Source organism: Dreissena polymorpha, chromosome 14 (assembly GCF_020536995.1).
Source record: "Dreissena polymorpha isolate Duluth1 chromosome 14, UMN_Dpol_1.0, whole genome shotgun sequence".
Classification (NCBI taxonomy): domain Eukaryota; kingdom Metazoa; phylum Mollusca; class Bivalvia; order Myida; family Dreissenidae; genus Dreissena; species Dreissena polymorpha.
This window is the reverse complement of record NC_068368.1, coordinates 22,490,879-22,516,936: the sequence shown is the minus strand read 5'-3', so window position 1 is coordinate 22,516,936 and position 26,058 is coordinate 22,490,879. Positions and strand designations below refer to the sequence as shown.

Sequence of the window (26,058 nt, the reverse complement as noted above, 5' to 3'; positions counted from 1 at the left end):
TGGCCCCCTTGTTTAGGAATTTGTTTCGTGCACATTAAATATATGAAAATATAAATTTTGATTTGTCTACTAGAGTTTTTATGTAACAGCAAATGTTTTAGCTGAGAAATTAATTACATGTGTTCACTAATTGAAGCCTTTTCTAACTGAATTTGTGTTGGGACTAGTTAATTATGGTTGTTAAAAGTAAGTGGGGTTGCTATATGCAAGTGGTGTCAGCGACATGTAACACTGCACTTGTAGTCAGTAGACAGTATTGTTTCAATAAATGAGCGGCCCTCTAGGAAAAAGGGACTTAATGCATCTGCAGAAAGTGTTTTCTCAGATAAGTCTGTACAGTCTGCAAGGCTAATTAGGGACAACACTTTCTGTCTAAACTATATTTTTTGCTAATTAAAGACTTTCTTTAAACGTAAAATGCAATAAAATCTTAATGTGTCCTCCCTGATTAGCCTATGCACATGCATTAAGCCCAATTTTTCCAGAGCGCTGCTCATAAGTTGTTTTTATTTCAGGAACTTGAGGATTTCTGCTTCCGGTTTTCATTGAACCACATGACTGCTGTGACTCAGACATGCGCCTTTGAGGAACTTGATGAGTCTATTCTAAAGGAGTTCATACGCAAGGCCGGACAGGCCGGGGCTTTTCGCTACTAGGAGCTTTCAGGAAGATAAATACTGACCATTAAGGACCTAAAAGCTAACACCTAAAATTGATTCCAGACATGGAACTCAAAGCTTAGCCGTAAAATTGGTTCCATGCATGAAACTAAAAGCTAAGCTGGAGAATTGGTTCCAGGAATGAAACTAAAAGCTAAGCTGGAGAATTGGTTCTTGGCATTGAACTAAAAGCGAAGCCAGAAAATTGGTTCCAGGCATTGAACTAAAAGCTTAGCCTGAATATTGGTTCCAGGCATTTAACTAAAAGCTAAGCCAGAAAATTGGTTCTAGGCATTGAACTAAAAGATAAGTCGGAAAATTGGTTCCAAGCATGGAACTAATAGCTCAGCCAGAAAATTGGTTCCAGGTATTGAACTAAAAGCTTAGCCTGAAAAGTTTTACAAGGCTCCGGTTCAAGGAGCAGTATTAATATCAACCGTGTTGGCTGGTACAATGAGTCTTGCTGGAAAATCTCTGCCGGTGGGGTTTTTACCAGGTTCCTGTTAAATCTGCTCAGACATTTTTTTTGCACCATGATGTTTTGTTGCTTTTTTGGTAAATCCCTGTTCTGCAATATCACAAGTAAATCATAAATAATAACAACACAGTAAATTGGATAATTTTGCCAGTAATGTACATGTTCATGGAATGATGTGTGCAAAAACATGCACTGAATCTCTGAGAAAGCAACTTTCTCATGTTGCTCTATTTACTGTAAAAAAAGTGAATAGGTAGCTATGCCTTAATGCTTGAGTGAACAGGAAATCGCTGGATGATTGGCAGTATTAAATGTTATTCTTCTCTCTGTCTGTACCTCATTGGCAATAGGTTGATTTGTTAAGCTGTTTAATTTTTCTACTGGAAGAAATGAATTGGTTGGCTGTGTCATGTGTTCCTTTGAAGATTACATGTCCATCTGTATCCAGGTACTTCATTAGTACCAGATAGTAGTTCTTCCAGAAGAGAATTGGGTTGCTGTAGTATTTCAGAATGTGATTGTATGGTTGTATTTTGTAAATGAAATTATTTATTAAAACTGATATCAGGCACATAGTTTTATAACAAATATTTAGAAAACATGACATATGCTTGTTCTGTTTCATATTCACATTTTCACAAATTTAGAAGAGTGCGTGCTAACTAATGTTGTGATACAGGTTAGTGGACCAAACAGTAAAAAAAATAATGCATAGAATATTATGTTTGACATTTTTTTAATTAGATAAATATTTTATTTCTAAAACCAATATACTTAAAAACATATTTAGATACATTTAATTCCAATGCCCAGTTGTACATTTCTGGTATTCAAGCTTACAATAATTAGCACAAATAAATTATACCGGGGTATGTGTACATTAAATTATTTATTTGTACTAATTATTTCCGGGGTATGTGTACATTTATTTATTTATTTGCACTAATTACTTTTGCCGTGTGATGGTGAATCAACAGTTTAAACTTAAAACTGATTACTTATGTGCACCTATGCCAGCATTTACCTTGTATACTTTCTTCATCCATTTTGTACATGTACAGATTATTGTAAGTCTTTCAGTGACAGAATGTATGAAATTTATTTACGTGCAATCATAGTCAATCAGTGTACTTTGTGATTTTGAAAATAAACTGTTTCTTGCAAGTGTTGTTATATTTTGTTGTTGTAATTATATCATAACAAAAACATAATATTATTGGTGTCTTGTTGAATATTATTGAGCTTTTTTTGTGGAAAATTTATTTGCTAGAAGCCTTCTAGTCGGTTCAAAAGCCTTAATGGCTTATGTTGTCTGTATACGTCTCAAAATAAATCTTATCTTTTTTTATGTGTACAAATTGTTATTATGATACTAATTACAGTGTGCGGTGATGATGATGAGAATGATTATCTTTTTTATTTTGCCTAACTTTGCTTCGAAAAAGCCAGATTGTATGCTTATGACCAGTCTGTCGGCTGGTAAGTAGGTCAGTCCATAGGTCTTTAATATTCCCACAATATCTAAGTGCTTTCATCTAACACCATGCATATTTTTATGATGTTTACTTTGGAGGGAAGGAAGACAACTTTCAACTATGAATCACAGCTAAAGGTCACAGGGTTTGTAGATGTAAATTCTTCTGCAAAATATCTTGAAAATGTTTTGACCTATGGTTATGAAAATTGTTAAAAGGTTACTTGGCTGGAAGGAAGAGGTCAAAGGTCAAGGTTAGATGTGTTTTTAACATGAAATACTTGGCACTATTTTGAGAACGCTTTGACCTATTTAGTTTAAACCTATTAATTTTAACTTGGTTGCATCGAAAGCCTCAGGCTTATTGAAACGCTCTCGAGTCTGTTTCCTGGGCCAAGTCTTTGGGGGAGATCTAAAGAACGCTCCCATAGTGGGGATTGAACCCAGGACCACCCGGTTGCTAGGCAGACACCATATCCATTACACCACGGCGACCTATTTAATATCATGCAAATTGGGTAAAATGGTTACATGGGAGGAAATGGAAACTTTTAAAGTTTAAGATCACCGAGTCAAGGTCACATGAGCTGTTATAAAAAAAGGTACCTGCATTGTATCTAGTGAACACTTGCCTGCTATCATCTAAATTGGTATGCTGATAGCTTGGGTTAAGAGAATGACGCTTATACATTTATTTTGAGGTAAAGGTCACCGGGGTGTGTAATAGGAATGTATGTCTGCACAATATCTAAGGCAATCGCACATTCTCGGCCCTTTCCGTCAAACATCGGATAAGTACCTCGAAGGAGATAGTATGAATACACATTTCGGAAGCGGTATTGCGGTCTACCTTCGCGGGCCTACGCGAATCAAAATTACATAGTAAAAACAAACATGGCCGGTTTTGCGAGTTGTTTACATTTTGCAAAGATGAAAATGGGGATTTTCTATGCTCTGAAGCCAGAGCAAGTACAAACTCTACAGGAATTATGGACGCCATCGTTGTTATTGTTTTTGTTGTTGTAACATTCTTAGAATGGTATCACGTGGGCGGACTACTTTCAACCCGTATTTCTCCCGAGTCCGATTATGATAATCTGCGAGGGGTACCGAATGTATCTAAGGGACACTTTGACCTATGATAATGCAAATTCATAAAGTAATTAATTGGTTAGAATGTGAGACGGGTAATAAGATTGAGGTCATCAGATCAGGGTCACAGGGTCTTGTATCATGAAAATGATTTCCCCACAATATTTAGTGAACTCTTAAAATAATCATCCAAATGGATATGCTGCTTTTTTTTGGTAGAAAAGAAAGATGTTATTGGCTTTGAAGTAAAAAGGACAAAGATCAAGGTCTTGTGTAAATGTAACATGTTTAAATCCTGCCACAAATTATATTACATGAATTATTATGATCATTTAAAGGGGCCTTTTCACAGATTTTGGCATTTTTTAACTTATTCATTAAATGCTTTATATCGATAAATGTAAACATTGTATCGTAAAAGCTCCAGTAAAAAATCAAGAATGAAATTAAAAAAAGGAAAAGAATATTGCCCGGACTAGGTTTCGAACCAGTGACCCCTGGAGTCCTGCCAGAGTCCTGAAGTAAAAACGCTTTAGCCTACTGAGCTATTCCGCCGAGTACATATACATGAAGTATTTTATACCTTATATAAGCAATCTTCGTAGTTTCACAAAATTTAACGACAAAAACAGAACTCTCCAAATTATTCAATCGTTTCGCGTTGCAACGCTTTATAATTTTTAGGTTTTAAAATCGTCAAAAGATGCATATAATGGCTATATAAGACCATGGTAAATGTTCAGTATTACTGTTTCCTCACAAATATCATAACTAAAACGAAAATTTGCGAATTTGAAACAACTTTTTTCAATTTTGTCAATTTACCAAAGCGTGAAAAGATCCCTTTAATTTAATATGCTGGTTTAGGTTAGTCAACGCGAAGGAGGACCCCTTATGATTTTCAAATGCTGACATTATAAGTCAATATCACAAGGACTGGGGCAAGTTTGAGGGCATACAGATTTTACCAACATCTCTTATTAGTATTATTATGACTGATGCTAGTGATGATGACTATGCTAATGATGCCAGAAGGTAAGGAAATCAACACCTGCTCATGCTGCTGATGCTGAAAATGATGATGATGTTGTTGACCTAAAAAAAAATAGGGAAGCCACCCCCTCCCCCACTAAACTCATATGGCTGCTGATGATGACAACATGATTGAGGAAGTTGTGCCTACTAATCATGCTGCTGATGATGAAGACAACAAGATTAAGGATGTTACCCGTACTACTCCTGCTGCTGCTGATGATGATGATGATAATGACAAGATTAAGAAAGTTAACTTGTGCTACTCATTCCAAGTGCTGATGATGATGATAATGATGATGATGATGATATAATTATGGAAGTTGCGCCTACTACTCATGCTAGCTCTGCCGCAGCTGCTTATGATGGTGATAATGACAGGATTTACCAAGGCAGCAGCTGCAATTCGATTTTAATAAAATGCAACATTATTATTAATATTCCTATTAATATTATAATTATTGTGGAAAATCATTTCCTGCTACACCTGCTGACTTTATACAAGTACAGAATTTTGCATTCTCCAAGCAGGCAAATGAGTTCATCCTCTTTTAATGGAACATTCCATGTTCAAGGCTGAGATTTCTAATATGTTTTCCAAGACTTCGTTCATTCTACCAGTGAAAGTTTGCGTCTGAAATCCAGGTAAGTTGAATTATAGATCAAGATCTTGGTATATTCTTCACTTCGACTTGGAACATAAAACGTTTGGGCTGCGTTGTGTATTTGGACTTTTGCTTAACCATCTGTAAGTATAAATTGATGTTTGTGTTTTTTGCGGATTCTTTTGATTCAAGTGAATGTGTTTTCATTTTGTACACATTTTGTCATGAATTACTGTGCCAAACTGTATGGTAGATCCTTATAATGTACTCGAAAAAATGTATGCATAATGTTTTATGTATATATACTTCAATTTCCTGTTTTCCTGTGAAGTTTAATAAAGGTTTATGCATTTAATTATTTATACATTTAAAGGTGAAGTAGAATATGAAAATTCGTTCTCTGCCTCTATGTCCGCCCGCTTGACCTTGCGTAAGTGGTCCGTCCGTCTGTTCGTTGTCTTTTCGTTGCTCGCTTTAAGCGGCATATTATGTCAATCTTTTTAAACACAATCTTTGACTTCAAATTTATAATATTTTCGAAATGATTAAATATTGTAAATAATATTAAGTTAATAGGCCTGTGGGAAAACTTTGTAGACGAATTCCGTTATATCGTTACATCTTGAGGATGCCATCGGCGTTTATGCAAATTAGGCGTAATTTTCCAGACAGTTCATACACCGATGAAATGCAGAAAAATGCTATTCAATTCTTAAATGAGAATGCAAGTGACTAGACTAATTTAAGTCCCAGCAACCAAATGAACCTCACTCTGGAAAAACCCGTCTAAATGTACGTGCTTAAAGCAGACTGCACGGGCTTATCTGGGACAACAATTTACGTATATGCATTAAACCCCGTTTTCCCAGAGCGAGGCTAAATACTATTTCGAGATGGATCGCAGAATGAGCGCCAAATGGGGGTAAGCTATATTTCTATAGCTAAACTAAACATTGTTATTATTATGCATTTGGTAAGGATCGGAAAATGAGTGCCAAGGCGGAACCGGAACTGAGCTACTTGTTGAAGCGCCACCTGTCTGCGTTTGAGGAGAAGTTCTCAGAAGCCGACGCCGACAAGAGCGGAAGTCTGTCGGTAGCGGAAGTAGCGGAAGTTTTGCGCAAGGCGGGCTTTAAAGGAAATGACGAAGAGCTACACGTAAAAATGTTTAGTGTTTTCCGGTTAAGTTGATATTTATATTGCTTAGGCCCCAGTCTCTCAAGACTTTAAGGGCTTACGACTATTTAAGTTTTGATAAAATGAGAAGTTTGTTTTGTAAATAAGATGTTAACATTTTTAACAAATTGGTATCACTGAATAAATAACTCTAGGAATGTTGATAGCATTTTTACTTGTAATGTATATATTCATTTTTATTTAAGCCTATATTTCTAAGACTGTGTGAAGTCCGCGCAGCCTTGTGAAAGACATAACTTTCCACATTAATGGAATAAGCCTGTGCGGACTGCGAAAGCTAATCTGGGGGTGACACTTCGCACATGCCTTAAGCCCCCTTTTCCCAGAGCGAGTCTAATATGCATATTCGTTGAATTACATCTTAATGATGTTAAGAGAGTTTTCAGTGCAAGAGTCCTAAGTGTAGCATGTTTAATAATTACATCGAGGTAGCTGTTCTCATATCTGACGGCAGACGGAGAAATTTTAAATGTACACAATGTGGGCAGCCAATTATTTACCTGTGTCGATAGAACTGCGCGGGTTAGTGAGTCACTTACATATTTCTACTGCATGTGTTTATTTTGAGGATTTTTTATAATCCTGAACAACACTCGCTAGAAAGCTCCTGGAATTATGCGGAAAAAAACAACAACATTCCATCCATTTATCTACGTACATGTTCATGTATATTGTATCCCCGAAAACGAAGTGAGAGAAAATATTGGAGTCACAGTGCCGGTCGGTCCACGTTTCAGAATACACTTTCCACGTTTAAGAATATCCTTTCAACGATTCAGAATATCCTTTCCATATTTCAGAATATCCTTTCCACGTTTCAGAAGATCATTTCCATATTACAGAAGATCGGTTCCACATTTCTGAAGATATGTTCCACATTTCCGAAGTTCTGTTCCATATATCAGAAGATATGTTCCACATTTCAGGAGATCTGTTTCACATCTCAGAAGATATGTACCACATTTCAGAAGATATGTACCACATTTCAGAAGATATGTACCACATTTCAGAAGATATGTACCACATTTCAGAAGATATGTTCCACATTTCACGAGATATGTTCCACATTTCAGAAGATCTGCTTAACATTTCAAAAGATCTGTTCCACATTTTAGAAGATCTGTTCAACATTCAGAAGATCTGATCCACATTTCAGAAGATCTGCTCCACATTTCAGAAGATGTGTTCCACATTTCAGAAGATATATTCCAAATTTCTGGAGATATGTTCTACATTTCAGAATATCTGTTCCATATTTCAGAAGGTCTGTTCCATATTTCAGGAGATCTGTTTCACATTTCAGCAGATTTGTTCCACATTTCAGGCGATTTTCCGGTTCGCAGATACCAACAAAGACGCTGTGATTTCTCGCCAGGAATACCTACAGGCCGTGAAAAAGGCGCCGAAAACGGGTTTACAGTAAGCCTTCTGAGGAAACCATTTCACCATTATCATCATCAGTATCGCCATCATAGGCATAACGAAACATAAACCTTTTCCTATTTTTGTTTCACTGATGTATTCGTAAAATTTCGTATTTATTGTTACATAAGTTGCAATCGGAGCCACCAAACTTGTGAACCTATGTAAATCGGTATACCTATCTGCAGCATCATTGTCACCCATCTTCATCACACATACTGTCATCTTTAAAGTAAGCCTCGCTCTGGGAAAACCGGGCTAAATGCGTGTGCTTAAAGTGTCTTTCCAGTGACAACATTTTCTGTATAAAGGGCGTCTTTTCTTAAAAGTATCCAGTGTTAAAGGGAAGTGTCGTTCCGTATTAACCTGTGCGGACTCCACAATCTCATCTGGGACGACACTTTACGCCCATGCATTAACCCTTTCAGTGCTGGAACCGAATTTTGAAGGCCTTTGCAAACAGTTTGGATCCAGATGAGACGCCACAGAACGTGGCGTCTCATCAGGATCCAAACTGTTTGCTATTCTGATAGTATTATTGAAAAAAAAATCGAAGAAAATGCTAATTTTAGAAATTCAGCAGACGACATTTTAGCAGACGACACTTTAGGCCCATGCATTACGCCCAGTTTTCACAGATCGCGGCTCATTACTTTGATCTTTAGAATCATGATATTAATCGCCATCATCCATTCGCGTATTTGTCATCGTTGTTGTCATAATCGTCATCAATTTAGCCTCGTTCTGGTAAAATTAAGTGTCGCACAATTTCGCACAAGCTGATCACGACGACATTTTCAGCCTTAACTTGATTTTCATTTAGAAGAAACTTTGTTTAAAGGAAAAATACTGAAAAAGTGGAAAGTGCCTTTCCAGATCATAGGTGCTCGATGTCAATGACAATGTTTATTTTTAATTTATTGATTTATTTATTGTTTAGTTACCCGTTGTTTGTTATAATGCATACACATACTAAATTAATAAAAATCTTCCGACAAAACGTCTTCTTAAAAAAAGATAGTTCGACTATGTATGTATAGATCTATGTACATAGTCGAACTATCTTTTTTTTAAGAAGACGTTTTGTCGGAAGATTTTTATTAATTTAGTAAGTGTATGCATTATAATAAACAACGGGTAACTAAAAAATAAATAAATAAATAAATAAAAACAAACAACATTGTCATTGACATCGAGCGCCTATGTTCTAGATTAGCCTGCGCAGGCTTATCTAGAACGGCACTAACGCACGTGTATTGAGCTCAGTTTTCCTCAGAACGTGACTATGTTATCATCACAGTAAAAATCATCATCGTGTGCATAACCACCATCGTCGATATCATCACAGTGGGTTTCATCGTGATCATCAGAATCGCCGTAATGAATATCGTATGAAACCTGCGCGTTCATTTTGTGTCTTTTCGTTCCAGAGAGATCGTCTTGCGCCGCGCGTTCAAGCGTTACGACAAAGACCACAGTGGGTTTCTCACTCGAGAGGAGATCATATCTATTACGTCATCCGAGGAGGCGGGAGTAAACCTGCCTGCGGAGAAAATCGCAGAGATGCTGTTGTCCCTGGTGACTGACGCCGACAAAAAGGTATAAAACTGGACTTGACGCCCGGTCAGCGCCGTGTTTGGTACACACGCTCCTCACCTAAACAAACGGGGTTGAATTCCCATTCCCAGCGCTTGTAAAATTGGCTATTGATAAAAAACGGGGTTTCCTCTGGGTACTCGGGTTTCCCCTCATACAAAACAACCGAACCAAAATCGAACATATTTCAGTAAAAACTAAATGGATTAAATTGCAACTTTAATGCAAGAAACGAACCAACTGTGAGTCATATAAGGATATTGAACCTCGTTCTGGAAAATCCGGGCTTAATGCATGTGCGAAAAGATTAGCAGCATTAGCAGACATGTGCAGTCGACACAGGCTCATCAGGGACGACACTTTCCGCCTATTCTGAGTTTAAGATAAGAAGACACTTCCTTTTATGCAAAAAAATACATTAAAGTGTCAAGTGTCGTCACTGATTAGTGTGTGCGCGGCCAACATCACGTGATGTGTAATGGCGGCCAAAAGCACGCGATGTGTAATGACGACAGGGAATTGATACGAGCTTGTCAAATTTCTAAGAGGATTTTTATTATATTTCTACGACGAATTTCTTTTTAAAATTAAGTTGCGTTTAACCTCTTTAGATTAGCTTCGAGGAGTTTCTAGTCCACTTCCGGTACCAGCAGACGGCCTCGTATCTACGCGACCTATTCGCGCGCATCGACAAGGACAAGAGCGGCTTCCTCACCAAGGCGGAAATCATCGACGCCATTAAGGTTAGACATCCAGATTGAATAAATAGTTTATGAAAAATAGAAATAACCATGTCAGATGTAAATCTTTCTCTTTGTTCAAGCAAGTGCTCATTATGAAAGAGGCATTTTATGACTCCATAGTTGGCATATTAACATCAAACTGTCCGTACGTCTGCCTTTCTGTCCTCAGTCCGCCCCGTTTCTTTTTTTCCGAAGATTTTCTATGCAAATACTTTCAATGATTCAATGAAACTTTGCGAGCGCTTAAACTTAATTGAGTACTGTTTAAGGCGCAATATTTTACTTTTTCATATCCAGGCCCTTCTGATTGAGTTCCAATTCCTTCTCAAATCCAAATGTTTAGCATCAATCAGTTTAGTTCGAGTGGTCGTTGTCGGTTCAGGTAATACTAAAAAGTACACCGAGTACTCTTAAGTATACTTCAAAAAACGGGACAGAGAAATATTCTAAAAAGTACCCTGGACTATGGACGGGTGCCTTTAAGCGTTTCTTTGGGACCCGGCGTACATTTTATTATACTGAAGAGTACCCTGGGTACTTTTTAGTAGTACCTGAGCTGACAACGACCAATTGAGCATCAGCTTCCCATACTATGAATAGATGGAAACGTCAGTACGCTATTACACAATGTCAGTTTACCGACAAAATTGTCTTCTGCTGGTTCCAGGCAGACGAGGAATTGTCATGCAAAGCCGGGAACCTTGCCGAGTTGTTGATCAACTTCACTCGGGACCAGTCCGACAAAATCGATTACGAGCAATTCGCCAAGATCGTCGCGAGTCAAGCCCGGAAGTGATTTTATAAAAGAAAAATGACGTTATCATTATATGCGGAATTCGCGAACAATATATGCCATCATGTGAAATAATGTGTAGCCTGTAGATATAATTTACATTGTATGTCAATGTATCTCGCACTAGTATAATCGTTCAGATTACACTGTATGTCATTGTATCTCGAGCTAGTATAATCGTTTAATTTTATTTGTGGCAATTGCTTACAAAATAATGTACCTACAGTTGAATTACATTTTTGAACAATTGCTAAGAAGACAAAAATCGCTCGCTCCGCCTGTCATGCGTTTTCCCCATAGTTGTTTGTCGACGATCGGTTTACGCAACCTTCATACAACTAAAACTATATCAGTATAAATATAAGCCTCGGTTTGGGAAAACTAGGCTAAATGCACGTGCGTTAAGTGTCATCCCATATTAGCCTGTGTAGTACGTACTGACTTATCGGGGATGACACTTTCCGCCTTAACAGGATATTCGTTTATAAGAGACATTCTTTAAACGAAAAATTCCATAAAAGCGGAGAGTGTCGTCCCGGATAACTACAAGCTAATCTGGCATAACACTTTACGCACTTGCATTAAGCCCAGTTTTCCCAGAACGATGCTCATTTTAGCCCATAATGGCGTTAACTCTGTCATTTATTTCACAAACATTTACAAGCAATGCAAGCCGACATCATTTAATTGTGAGATCACGTATTGAAGAGTTCATTTGAGTCGCGTTCTGATAAAACTGGGCATAATGCATGTGCGTTAAGTGTCGTACCAGATTAGCCTGTGCAGTCCGCACAGGCTAATCAGGGACGACACTTTCCGCCTAAATTGGATTTTGCTAAGAAGATACTTTATTTAAACGAAAAATGTCATAAAAGCGGAAAGTGTCGTCCCTGATTAGCCTGTGCGGACTGCACAGGCTAATCTGGGACGAAACTTTACGCACATGCATCATGCCCAGTTTTCCCAGAACGAGACTCATTCAATAATGACACTTAAGTTCAACAAGCTTTTTCGAACCTCTTTGATTTAGTAAATAATAATGCAACTATTGAAAAACTGTGATCTAACGCACCTGTATATATTTAAAATAACGAATTTTTGAAAAATATATCACTTAAGTTTTACCCTAAAAATTTGGCATTTTGTTCTTTATGCCAAATTAACGAAAACGGTGGTTTCTTTAGCTGTTTCGAAAGTTACTTTATATGCACAAGCTGTTCTATTGATATTTTATTTTAAATTGGGTTTGTGTGGTCTGTGTTGTCCCTTATCTTGATACCGCTTAATTTTCCACTTGTGTTTCCGACCTGACTTTTTTCGCCGATCCTTATCTTTTTTTGTATAACCGGTGGAATTTTGGGCCATTTGTGTTACATTCGTTTACATTCGCTGAATTCACGTTACATGAAAGATTAACAGTTAAAGAAAAAATAATTGAAAATTGAATATTTGCAAGATTTGTTTAGTATGGGTGACACTTTATGCACATGTATTAAGCCCAGTATTCATAGAACGCGGCTAAATTAAAGTAGGAAATAACTACTGATTAGTTAAACAATTTTATCGGAAATAGTTTTGCCGACCTATCAACCCTATTTTTTGGCGAAGTTACTTGAACCAATTTTTGGCCTGATTAAAAATACCGTTATCCTTTGTTTTTATTTTAACGCCTAACATGATAACCGAAAACGCTTGATTAATGTTGGTTGCCTTTTAAAATTTAAATACATTAGCGTAACTGTGTGTGAAATAGTTTAATGACCATGTATTCGTTGTTTAAGGCCCAACTTTAGAACAGACAAAAATGTGCATTAAATGTAATAGGTTAAGCAAAAATAGAATTGTACATCTAAAGTGTAAAAAGGATTCATTGATTTAAAACAAATCTTTAAAAGTTTGATAAACCACTGTGTATTGGGTTATCGTGTTTGGTTAATAACAAAAAAGAAAAAAAGAAAACAAAACAATTTTTTTTTTATAAAGATGTAAACAAATATCCGACTGTAATGTATTCTTGAAATTATAACCAATATCGAACATTACCGAACATTACCGAACAATTGTCACATTAGCGCATACCGGAAATTAATGGTGGTTTCCGAGTCATTATCAATTATCAACTTCCGGTAACTCATGTCAGCTGTTCAAATTCCAATATTTCGACCGATTTGTGTTGGATAGCATGAATATTTTGTTTTTACCAAAAAAAATATTAATATTTGGGTTTATGATATCGCTGTTGCGCTGTTAAGCGTATGTTGTACTCGCACTTTGTGAGGTTTATATTCTCAGGAAGGGGGCGTGTACTGCTACATGTATATACTACAGACAACTTGCAAAGTTCGCTGATTTATCAGTTTACGTTAACTGATAAAGTACAAATTTACTGTTATCTTCTACAAACGAAGTTTGGGCACAATATTCAATGCCAATAGCATGTTCAGTGCGGATTTAAATTAACTATTTCTCTAGTTGAACAATGGCAGATTAATGTGTCGATACGAGTTGATACAGGATGAATAGAAGATAGGGCACATAGAATAATGTAAGTATAAAATACTTTACTTTAAAATAAGATATTCTATTAACAAGTTCCTTTTTGCTGAATTCTGATTTGTTGTTGTTTGTGTTCTAGTTCATATTTCATTCTTGCTATGGAATAACGGGGCTTAATGCATGCTCGTACAGTCCCACATTAGCCTGTTAAGTTCGCACAGACTAATCTGAGACGACACTGTCCGCTTTAATGGAATGTTTCATTTTAAAGAAGTATCTTCGTAGCGAAATTCCAGTTTATAAGGAAAGTGTTCTCACGAACTAGCCTGTGCGGACTGTACAGGCTAATCTTGGACGACACTACGCACATGCATTAAACCCCGTTTTCGCAGAGCGAGGCTTATTTACTTGTTAGCTGTACCTTGTATCACAATTATAACGGCTATATCGCCATCATCCAAACAGTCGCCAAAATCACCATCAGTAAAATCGCAACCTTAAGCATCACAACCATTGCCATAACTATCATCGCCATCATCACTATCATCGCCATCTTCGCTTTCATCGCCTTCAGCATTACCACCAAAATCTTCACTATATTTCCACCATTATCATCTTCATAATGAAAACCACCACCAACAACGCTATTCATATCGTCACCGCCTTCATCATCACCATTAATATGGTGTCATGTTTTACGTACAGCATCTCCATATCACTTTCTCTACTACAGGTAATTAATTGAAACTGTACCCATGTGGGATCAATAGGTGAGGTCACGGACCATGACGCTGACCTGCAATTTAGCCGAATAAGGCCCCCATTAGTACTTACAATTTTTTTACTTCAAACATGTGTTAGGACCAACGTCAACATTTCCACATTACTTTTTCTACTACATATAAAGAATTGAAACGTCACGTTTGTGTTCGGATGTTCGGATGAGTTCACTGACCGAGTTCTCGTATTCTGAACTGCAATTTAGGATAATTGTGTCCTTTTTTGTACTTAAAAGTTTGGTAAAGGTAACGTACAAAACCTCCATGTCATTGATTGCACTGAATTAAGTCAACTAAAACTTAACAAATGCGTTCGGGGTCATTGTTTGAGCTAACCGGCCAAATCACGGCCCATAACTCTACATGTGCGTTTGTTATCGTCCTACGTTAACAATAACACTAGTTATGCCCCCTTTTCGACGTGGAATTTGTGTTAAATTATTATTGTTCCATAAAGCTTTAGTAGCAAAAATATTAATATATGTAACTATCAAAAGGCTGTTTTCATGACATCGGATCGGCTAATTATCCTTCTATTATGATGTGTTGCATGAAAGATCACACTGGTATTTTCCCAATAGATAAAGGTTGCCATGCCATTAGGAAAATTGCAGATTTATGAATGCTGGAATGCACAATATTTGGTATTAAGCAGTGTATATTGGTCCTATCAAAAGTTTCATCCAATCATAACGATTGAATGATAATTGACCATACACAGTGATTAGATAATTTATAAAAGACGTATGTACCAACATATTTTTGTACCGCCGAAAACACAATGCCAAAAGGTTTAATATTTGGTACGTAATACTGTATTGTGGTTCTCTACAATTTTTCTATGTCCCTTGGGTAAACACTTTCCACGCCACAGTGTCCAATTTTTTTATTGTTATAATTTTCTTACTACATACGACGTCGTCGAGTATATGTTCAGTACTGTGACAATTTCTAGTTCGCATTGTAAATGGAGCATTCAATAGCATACGATGTTGAAAAAGATATACAGATGACATTACTGTGGCTGTTATGAGACGCGTTCTTGGAAAACTGGGGCCGTATTCCAGTAGCTTCTTAATATTTCACTTAAGTTAAGAAATTTCTTAAATAAATTTCTTTAGTTAAATTTGAAATGTCAAAAACAAAACATGAGATGCTTAGTATTTCTCTTTATGAAATTCCTTTAAGAGTTAAAGGAAGTTAACTTAATTTTAAATATATGAGAAAAAATACACAGAGTAAAGAAATGTATAAAGTTTATGAAGCTGCCAGAATTTAACTTAAGTGAAATCTTATGTTTAAAGAAAAAATGGCGGAGATAAAAAAATATTGCGCAATATTTCAACTTTAAGTTATTTTTAATAAATAAATATTTAATAAATAAATAAAAAGCCCCTGGGCTTTATGTATGTGCGTAAAGAAGAGACCTTCTTTAAAAGAAAAATACATTAAATCAAAAAGAGTCGTCTCTGAGAAGCGAACTAAACAGGCTAAACTGGGACGACACGTTACGCACATGCATTAAACCCCGCTTTCCCAAAACGAGGATTTTATGTAGCTTGAACTCAACAAATATTTTTGTTCTGCGTTATGCACGCATCTTCACGTCATTATTTTCCCGCTTATGCGAACTTTAACAGTGTTGTTTATTAACTGATTAACAATTCAAAATCAATAATTTTAAATGTCTGAACAAAAAGGTCAATTATTCAACATGGGATGTTGAACAATTTGTTTATCTGTCGTCTGCTTTCAATCGGTTGTATGTATACATTCACGTTTATAAAAGCAGTAACCACTGTACCATGTACATAATAAACTAAATAAAGTCGCAATATTTCACTCGTCCGATATTTATGAGTCATGGGTTTAATATGGCGCGGGCCTTGACATAACATTTACTAAGCCATATATTTATTTTATATGTGCGCGTTGTTTATTACCTGAGCATATTGTGTCATAATAATCATAAATAATTTGCGACATTGATTAATTAAACTGTAAATAAACCTTGAACTAATGTTTGTGGTACAGAGGAATTTAACCCGATCGTGTTAGTCCAAGTTGTTAACATAGCAACGATGATGATGTTGTTATTGTTGTTGTTGTTATTGATGATGATGATGATAAAAATGATAAGTAGCAGCAATAGTAAAAGCAGTTCTATTATTATTAGAAGAATTAGAAGAATAAGAAGTAGTAGTAGTACTAGTAGTAGTAGAAGTAGTAGTAGTAGTAGTAGCAGTAGCAGTAGCAGTAGCAGTAGCAGCAGCAGCGACAGTAGACGTAGCAATAGCTGTTAAGGTAGAAGTAGCAGCCGTAGCAGCAGCTGTAGCAGTTGTAGTTTTAGTAGAACGTGTTATAGTATAAGAAGCCGCAGCAGTTGTAGTAGAAGAAGAAGTAGTAGTAGCATTAGAATCAATAGTGGCGTGTGATTGTTTTCTGTATACATGGATATTCACCATCTTTTTAAACTATAATATTTTTGGTTGATAAATATTCTCCGATGCAGTTTAGTGCAACATTTAAATACGCCCCGTTCTGGGAAAACAAGACGTTATGCGTGTGCGTAAAGTGTCGTTCCAGATTAGCCTGTGCAGTCCGCACAGGCTTATCTAGGACGACACTTTTCATTTACACTGGATTTTCGTTAGGAAATTTCCTTTAAACTTAAAAATAAAATAAAAGCAGAATGTGTCGTCCCTGATCAGCCTGTGTGGACTGCACCGGCTATTCTGGGTCCACACTTGTACGCACATGAATTGAAAACCGTTTTCCCAGAGCGAGGCGCGGAAATGTATGTCTGTCGAGTCGCACAAGACTCTAAGTCATGCCTATATTTAGAGCACCTAGTAATACATATATTGAGGCGTCATTTATGAACGACGCATTTCCAATATCAACCATGGACATAGCAGTAGGTATTACGCATTGAAATAGAATTGTTTGTGCAAAAAGAAACGCATTTCATATTTATAGGTCTTTATAAAAAATGTGTGCTCGGGATTTGTTGTCATTTAAAACAAAATACGTCGATTTATAATAATCAATCAAAACCTATGTGTTTGTGCAGTTGTACTGCAAAACGATCGTGTTGTTTAGCTCGCACATGCATGGGAGCGTATCATTTAATCGAAATTTTAATAACATTATCTCACTTGTGAAGAAATAACAATGACTTACTTTATTTAAAAAATCAGAGAACATATTAATTAAACAAAGACAAGTAGTAAAGTAAAAACCCTCATTTGCCTTTTATTAAAGTCGCCGAGCGGTTATCGATTAAGGCAGTCCTTATGATTGTGATTGTGCGCATATACAAATCATTAAATAGTTATATGTGCGTTGTTAGATCCTTCAAGAACACATCCGGCCAACCATGAGCGGCGCGCGCACCAACGGAAGTGGACCACCAGCGCAAGGGGGCGTCAAAGTTCAGAACGTGAAACTCGTGTTACTAGGGGACCAGGGGGTGGGGAAGTCCAGCATTGCGCTGAGGTTCGTGAGAGGGGAATTCACGGAAAACTCGGAGGCCACAGTTGGGGGTAAGATCCTGTAAACGGATGAAGTAATACATGTATATTGGGAACAGTTAAATCGACAATTCAACATGCGTTTTATGTTGATGTGATAAAAATTTCATTTGACTAATTCCATTACTAGTATACATCAGTTATGATCCAACCCGCTGCGAAGTTGATACTCAAACACGTCTGTTCGTGGACGCAAACCTGCCAATATCCGTTCTCATTAATATTACAACGTACAATATTCAAAATTCATTTTAGTGTTCAATTTGATAAAGAATGACTAATTCTAGAATCTACGTTGACAATTGCAAAATTTACGTCACTTAAATTACTAAGAATGTTTGCCAAATAATAATTATTATACCCCCACCAGGGATGATCTTCATGTACTGTAGTATCCACATATACAAACCGAAAATTACGCGGTGTGCACATTAAGTTATCCAATTCTATTATTCATGTATTCTAATCTAGATAACACTCAGAACAAGCAGAGAATCTGTGTCTTGCTCTGAGAAAACTGGGCATAATGCATGTGCGTAAAGTGTCGTCCCAGATTAGCCTGTGCAGTCCGCCCAGGCTAATCATGGACAACACTTTCCGCTAAAACTAGATTTTCCGTGAAAAGGGACTTCCTTTAAACGAAAAATACCATTAAAGCGGAAAGTGTCGTCCCTGATTAGCCTGTGCGGACTGCACAGGCTAATTTGGGACGACACTTTATGCACATGCATTTTGCCCATTTTTCACAGAACAAGACACATAAGTCCTCTGTTGTTTCTTTTAGCGGCCTTCCTTACCCAAGTGGTGAATATCTCACAACAGAGTATCAAGTTCGATATCTGGGATACCGCAGGACAGGAGCGATATCACAGCCTGGCACCAATGTATTACCGCGGAGCACAGGCGGCAGTAGTCGTGTATGATATCACCAGTCAGGTAAGTGAGATATCACATTCTTGTACCGATGTATTACCGCGGAGCACAGGTGGCAGTAGTCGTGTATGATATCACCGGTCGGCCAAGTGTGACATCACAGCCTAGCACCGATGTATTACCTTGGAGCACAGGTGGCAGTAGTCGTGTATGATAACGCCAGTCAGGTAAGTGTTATTTCACAGCCTAGCAACAATGTATTACCGCGGAGCACAGGTGGCAGTAGTCGTGTATGATATCGCCAGTCAGGTAAATGTGATATAACAGCCTAGCAACAATGTATTACCGCGGAGCACAGGCGGCAGTAGTCGTGTATGATAACGCCAGTCAGGTAAGTGTGATATAACAGCCTAGCATCAATGTATTACCGCGGAGCACAGGCGGCAGTAGTCGTGTATGATATCACCAGTCAGGTACGTGAGATATCACAGGGTGGCACCAATTTAACCTTAGAGTACGTGTGGCTTTAGTTGTGCAGTCCGCACAGGCTAATCAGGGACAAACCTTTGCGCTTTTATTGCATTTTTTCGTTTTTAAGAAGTTTCTTGTTACGATAATCCAGTTTAGGCGAACAGCGTCGTCCCTGATTAGCCTGTGCGGATTGCACAGGCTAATCTTTGACGACCCTTTAAGCATATATGTTAAGCCCCGTTGTCAAAGAGCTTGGCCCAAATGAAGTATTTATAGCAGAAAATGTATCTTAATAAGTTAATATATAACATAATGGGATGCAATATCTAAAATATCATTTACCGCCCGGAAATGTTCTGGAAGTAGTTATAACGTATTTTAATAGTCATTTTAGAGAAACTGGCATTATGGATTACCTCGAATTCAATGAGTTATTATATCGTTGAACGAGGCTGCTGAAATATAAAATATATGTTGTGTTGTATAAACGTTGGCAAAAATTTTGTACAATACAAAAATCGAAAAGTAATCTCACATTAGCATCGTGTATTGCAGACAAAAACTGTATTGTTTAATACATCATGCCAAAAATCATTGCTATGTATGTGGCATTTCCTTTAAATATGAAGATTGTTAAATTATTACTGAAACAAAAACATTTGTCAAATTAAAGTAGATGCGAAGTCGGTTCTGCACAATTTTTCTTTATTGACCAGTAAAAAACTATTTGTCGTTTAAAAGCGTGTTTTATTTTAATAAGATTTACTATTTAGTTATTTGTTTAACGCAGGTGCATGTTATTCACCAATGTGATTCAACTAGTTGATATCGCCTATTCGTAATAACTTTTTATCGCGACAGTTTAGCGTCCTTAATAGTATATGACTTATATGTGAACGTGCTGTGTATACATTCATACATACGTATCTGACGACGAATATTACTGAAATTAAAAGTGTTTAAGCTTATTTGCATTATCTTTCGTTGTGTACACGAGATATCAGCTCTTGCTTGTTTGATTTTAATAAAATCGCGATAGTGTAATATAGATGTGTATTTTAAAACCGAGCAACGTTCTTGTAAAACTGGGCTTAATGCATGTGCGTAAAGTGTCGTCAGTCCGCAAAGGGTTGTCAGGGACGACACTTTCTGCAATTATGGAATTGTTCGTTTAAAGAAGTATTTTCTAAAAGAAATCTAGTGTATGCGGAATGTGATGTTCCTGATTAGCCTGTGCGAACTGCACGGGCTAATCTGAGACATCAATTCGCGCACATGAAATACGCCCAGTGTTCTCAGAACGAGGCTTAATTTCAATTAGTGCTAATACTAATACATACGTAGAAAGAAGTTGAAGTGTATATCACTTGGACAAATTTTGCAAACATTTTTCGGTTTCATAAATACTTTTGCAATTACGTAAAAACACACTTCAAGAACACATTATATTATGCCCACGAATTTAACAGGATTCGCATGTATTTTAAAACTGAAAACCCCTCTGCGACAATTTGGTCGTCTGTTAACGCGCGGGTGCGGCGTAAAATGCAGCCATGACACTTTAGCTTATTTCTGTTTATTTTGATATCACTTAAACACAATAACAACAACTTCGTCAACACATTTAACTAAAACAAAAACAAGACCGTTAAAATTTCACTCCGAGGCTTTTTGAGACAGTTCCGTACATTTTGCACGTGCCATTTCAGAAGTCATTTACCCGAGCAGTGAGTTGGATCAAGGAGCTGAAACAGCAGGCGAATTCCCAGATCGTCATCCTGCTCACCGGAAACAAGGCGGACCGGGCCGCCGACCACCGGAAGGTCTCCAAAGATGTACGCAATTCGGCTTTAGGACTTAGTATTTACCACATATCTAGCTCTCCGATAGTGGGGTGGGAGCAAAGCGTCGCAATTATTTGAAAATTAATTTGCGGTTATAGTGCAGATAAATTTCTTCATACTCGATAGCCGTCAGTCCGTCGTTTCGTCTGTCCTTTACTCCAGATTCTCCGATTTTGATGAAACTTTATATAAAGCGTCCATGTATGTTGGAAATGCAAATAGTTTCCATTCTCTCAGCTAAAAAGAACTTTTAGAGAGTTACTGGCTTTACATTAAGATTATGGAATTTTTTTTTTCTAGATCTCTGGAATTATTAATTTGAATTACACGTAGATAAACCGCTAACACATCTTACACTATATTAAGGGATTTTTAAATAGTTTGGCTAAGTTGACCATGTTTGTGGCTCGGAGTGTCAAACACAAAGCCCACCCGCCGAGAATCGAGTTCACGGTAACAGTTCAAGGTCAAGGTCAAATTTAGCGATAAACTGTTTTTAAACACATTTTCCGTAATAAAATGCTGTTTATCAAGAATTGAATCTTAAATAACTTATCAAATATCAAGCATCGTTCGTTGGAATGTCTCACACAGGAGCCGTAGGCCCGAGGTCAACATCTACCGGTATCATATACATGTTAAAGTGAATACTAGATCCCGTAAGAGTTGTCTCTACTGTTAATCTTGTATTTATATGATTATGCTTCATAGTTTGTTGTTCACTTGTAGCTTGCGTATGAATGAATAAAAATGTAAATACAAGATTAACAGTAGTGGTAACTCTTACGGGATCTAGTATTCAGAATAACACAGTAATATCCCTTTAACTATTGTTTGACATAATGTAACACTATCGTTACACTTATATGGAACAATCTTATGTTACCTTGATATTGACCTACCTTTGATCGAATACTACCGGGTAGTTAAGAAGGTCTAATTCTGGTTTCACGCATTTCGTCTAACATCAATTCTGCTTGCGATAAAGCTGTGATGCGTGCATGGATGTTATCTCTAAATAATCTCAACACATCTTTATCACCACAGCTCATTCTGACGTTAGCACCCACCATTTTTTTGGAATTAGACTAATTCAGAAGTTTAAAATTCAATGTTTTCCTTATTTGACCCTTCGCTTTAGCTTCGCTTTACTATCATTCAACACTCAGCACAGTCACATCACGTGATGACTCTGTGACGACATTGATCACGTGATTTGCTTGTCATCTACAGGAAGGCCAGAGGTTGGCAGAAGAGAACAATCTCATTTTCACGGAATGCTCCGCCAAAACGGGAATGAGTGTTGGCGAAATCTTCATGTCAATAGGTAAGACATGCAGTGCTCCGTCAAAAACTGGGATGAGTGTCGACGAAGTTAAAATCATGGTAATTCAATGGGTATAAGCGGGTAGGCGGTCTTTTTTCGTTAAGCATGTGGTTTCCGGTCAATTTCTTTGGTTAACAGTTCCAAAAATGATTAAACTTTGGATAGAGCAAGCTTTTGTGTAGACCTAGCACGTGATTGTATTCAGGGCTAGTTTGGTCAAGGTCACTGTTACTTATAATAAAAACGGCGTTTGGTCAATTATTTTAGTTTGAGTGTAGGTATTACGCTGGAATTGTGTGTCTATGTAGCTTTCATGCAGATTTAGTTTGTAATTGCACGAGTTTTTAAAGTTAAACAAATGAATAAGCAAAACGTTGAAACCCTATTTTTTTCGGATTGTAATGTTTCTTTTTTCTGATGCGTAGCGTTTGTGTTATCAATTCGTGCGTGTTAAAGCAAAACGTGTTTAATCGCACTTTTACAGCGCAGACGATGGCGCGACATGGCGTCCCAAGCCCGGAAAAAGACGCGGGAAAATCGGTTAAACTGGAGAAAGATTCCGGGAAGAAAGGGTGTTGCTAGGAGACCAGCAAATTACACTGGATATCGTGAAGGTCTTATTTTAGACATAATCTGTGATAAAGATGTGCTGTAAAACTGCACATTACTAACGTGTTATTAAAACTGTTTTAAGATTTTATAACAAACGGTTTTCAATGTTTTAGCTTATTTCACAGTGATATGCCTTATTTTTAGACTTTGTTATGTTCGTCACTTGTAACATAAAGTTCGAGTTTTACAAATTGTATTGTTGATGCTGGTTTTCTTGTTATGCATGTTTCGCGAAAATAGCAATAAAAACTTCATTTTACTTGTATACCATGTTATTTACAGGGTAACACTACAAATCGTTTTTGTTGCTCTCTTATTCTATTCTTCAGTTTTTGATAGTCATTTTGCGACATAAAATGTTATGTCTTTAACTGTTTACTGACCGAATATGACGAAGACAAATGTTATGACGTCTATTACCTCATAACGAACTGTTGTACTGATTATGGTCAGTTGAACGATTTATGATTGTGTGCCATAAGTTTTTCTTGACGTATATGCTCCTTACTCTGGGACATGGGGGTTAATGCATGTGCGTAAAGTGTCATACCAGATTAGCCTGTGAAGTCCGCACAGGCTAATCAGTGACGACACTTTCAGTCTCAACATAATTTTCATGAAGAAGAGACTTCCTTTTCAAGGAAATTACCATAAAAGCAGAAAATGTTGTCACTGATTAATTAATTTTAAACAACCATTAACGCACATGCATTAAGACCCGTTTTCATAGAGCGTGGCTTATATCAATATTAGGTCGATTATCTCTGCTACTCAGAGTTTTGTAATATTAAAATGCAAATTGATAAAGCATCAATAAAATTTTCATTTAATACACGAAATAAACACAAGCTTAATATCAATTGTCTTTAAATAACTGATGGATTCTGTATATTCGTCTGCATTTTTTGTTTCGAAATTATATGTTTGTGAGAAGATCGGATAGCGATACTACCGGTATATTTATATTGAAGTGTCAACACGCTCACACTTACAAGTTGTCTAATCGCGGACAATCGTCGAAGTTGTAAACACTTTGCAAAGATGTAGAATATGCTTGTAAATTAAGTCTTTAGTTTTTTTATGCGTGCCTTAATTCTCTCATTGCCACGGATGACGAAATTGAAGATATCGAAGAGAAGAACAACACTCACTGAAGTGTTTCTCCTCAATGTAAGCCGTAACTGCATGAGGACCTTTAGGTAGATATCTCGAGCAACTACGAGCAAGGTGCCGAAGACATGAAAGCCAAATTGGACGAAGCTTACCGCTTCGTTGCAAAACCACATTATGTTGGTAAATCAGAAAGACAATTCATCGTTTGCGAACACAGAGAGAGATTTACATAACGTGTGCTGTGTAATACGTGTGATGTTAGTCTTGGGAGTTCGACATGCCCGTAATTTGACTTAACCGAACTTGATATATATTTCCCATTATGATATTGGCATATGGCTAAATTGCTAACTTATTGCTTATTCTTAATAAACATTTGTGTATACACATTTAATAAAATACTTTACTCATATGTGTAAGTAATTATTGTATGTAGAACAATTAGAGAATATTAATACGTAATAGTATATTTAGTTCAGTCTATCTCTAAAAACAAAACAAACAAGCAAAACAATATATAATCGCCTGCTCAAAACAAATAAATGAACCATAGTGCGAATAACACAACATACGTAATGTAAATATATTTCTTCTATATTTCCATAAAAGTGCGCTTTTCATGCATTGAAGACAGTTGTTATATGTATTTTAAAACTGCAATTTATCCAAGATTTATGTATTGACTGCGTCATTTTATTGTCACTTGTAGCTTAAATTAATGCATTAAAGAATACACACAAACAAAACGGATTGCATTTATCTTGATGCAATGCGTTACATCTATTCTGCAATAGAATTTATACAGTTTGTGACCACTGATTTTGCGATAAATCAAAGATATATGAATAAGCAGTTTGAATGTTTATTGACCACTTTCGACGATGATGATGGTCGATGATGGTGTCAACTGAAACGAAGTCGTCGATGACGGATTTGGTGTCGTTAGAGTGGGCGATGATGAATTTCATCCCAGGCGTATTCATTTCACATAACAGGGTCTTCCTGGAGCATTTTTGGGCCGTATTATTACAGATCGGTTGTTAATTTATTAATTTATAAGTTACATCTAAATTTTACCTCCTCGAAAATAAACATTAATGATCCAAACATAAAGGGCGTGCTAAATTGGAAAGTAAATGAATAGAACACACAAAGTTACTACAATGGTATCTTAGCAATATTACTTACCGGCATTCATAAAAATCACCACAACATTGGTTTGTAGTAAGAGGTTAAATAATATCTGTCATAAAGACACATACAATACCGGTTTCACCCATGAAGCTGGCTCGAGAGCATCTCAATAAGCAATTTGTGCAATTACTTCAAAAGAGATTTTGTATACCTTTAAACTAAATAATAATACACAATTCGATGTCACACGTTTTGTTCTTTATAACAGTGCATGCTGGCGTTTTCACAATATTTCGATATATTAACCTTTTTTATAATTATGGGCTTCGTTATTCAGCGTTGTAAAGCATGTCGATCAACGGATACATGTTTTACCGGCTGGACTTTTATTTTACCGATTGGGCCTGTGACCGGGTTGATATGCGTATTGTGTGTTTGCGATTTTTACAACAACAAAGTCAAGATGGCGGAAGACTTTAAATTTCATTTTCAGCTGATAAATGAATGGATATTGGAATTAGCACTCATCGATATTTGGGAAGAATTCACAGATAGTCAGACGTATTCCTTGTCGAATTACACAGTTGAATTTATTACTGGTGAGATTATTTCGCGTTTTATGTGTTTATATTTGACAATTCACAAATTGGGTGTTTCTATCCGAAAAGTAACCTCGTATAGCCAGGACAGCTCATCTAGCGCATGCGCAGATTGTATCTGTCGCAGTGTAAACATTGCATGAAATGATGATCAAATACACAATAAATGATACGTTTATGAGTAAA

General features: G+C 36.7%; 3 protein-coding genes across 5 annotated transcripts in view; all 3 read left to right on the top strand.

Moving 5' to 3' along the window:
• Positions 1-2,306, top strand: part of LOC127857846 (RCC1 and BTB domain-containing protein 1-like) — a 36,538-nt gene extending 34,232 nt beyond the window's left edge. For both annotated transcript variants that reach the window (XM_052394535.1, XM_052394536.1), the window contains exon 14: positions 516-2,306. In XM_052394535.1, the coding sequence (XP_052250495.1) occupies positions 516-656 (141 nt within the window). In that variant the 3' untranslated portion in view covers positions 657-2,306. The remainder of the gene's footprint in view (positions 1-515) is intronic.
• A 2,942-nt stretch (positions 2,307-5,248) lies between these two features.
• On the top strand, positions 5,249-11,340 carry LOC127857857 (uncharacterized). Of its 2 annotated transcripts, none has more exons than XM_052394555.1 (6): positions 5,249-5,380; positions 6,319-6,498; positions 7,862-7,956; positions 9,390-9,558; positions 10,167-10,298; positions 10,966-11,340. In XM_052394555.1, the coding sequence occupies exons 2-6, from the start codon at positions 6,328-6,330 to the stop codon at positions 11,092-11,094; spliced, it is 696 nt and encodes a 231-aa protein (XP_052250515.1). In that variant the 5' UTR covers positions 5,249-5,380; positions 6,319-6,327; the 3' UTR covers positions 11,095-11,340. The 2 variants fall into 2 exon arrangements, with proteins under 2 accessions (XP_052250515.1, XP_052250514.1); XM_052394554.1 differs by having other exon boundaries at positions 5,333-5,483.
• Positions 11,341-13,193: 1,853 nt separating this feature from the next.
• Positions 13,194-23,285, top strand: LOC127857858 (ras-related protein Rab-5C-like). Its single transcript, XM_052394556.1, has 6 exons — positions 13,194-13,636; positions 17,719-17,911; positions 18,684-18,835; positions 20,953-21,078; positions 22,321-22,414; positions 22,899-23,285. Exons 2-6 carry the CDS (start codon positions 17,746-17,748, stop codon positions 22,994-22,996), a joined length of 636 nt encoding a protein of 211 aa, XP_052250516.1. The 5' UTR covers positions 13,194-13,636; positions 17,719-17,745; the 3' UTR covers positions 22,997-23,285.
• Positions 23,286-26,058: the final 2,773 nt, after the last annotated feature.

What these genes read in the sequence shown, in the direction of transcription:
- LOC127857857 (XM_052394555.1), top strand. Translation starts at nt 6,328, where the DNA reads ATGAGTGCCAAGGCGGAACCGGAACTGAGCTACTTGTTGAAGCGCCAC. An exon ending in GAAATGACGAAGAGCTACAC is followed by an intron (nt 6,499 to 7,861) that starts GTAAAAATGTTT and finishes TCCACATTTCAG; the next exon opens with GCGATTTTCCGGTTCGCAGA. An exon ending in AAATCATCGACGCCATTAAG is followed by an intron (nt 10,299 to 10,965) that starts GTTAGACATCCA and finishes TGCTGGTTCCAG; the next exon opens with GCAGACGAGGAATTGTCATG.
- LOC127857858 (XM_052394556.1), top strand. Translation starts at nt 17,746, where the DNA reads ATGAGCGGCGCGCGCACCAACGGAAGTGGACCACCAGCGCAAGGGGGC. An exon ending in ACCGGAAGGTCTCCAAAGAT is followed by an intron (nt 21,079 to 22,320) that starts GTACGCAATTCG and finishes TGTCATCTACAG; the next exon opens with GAAGGCCAGAGGTTGGCAGA. An exon ending in CGAAATCTTCATGTCAATAG is followed by an intron (nt 22,415 to 22,898) that starts GTAAGACATGCA and finishes GCACTTTTACAG; the next exon opens with CGCAGACGATGGCGCGACAT.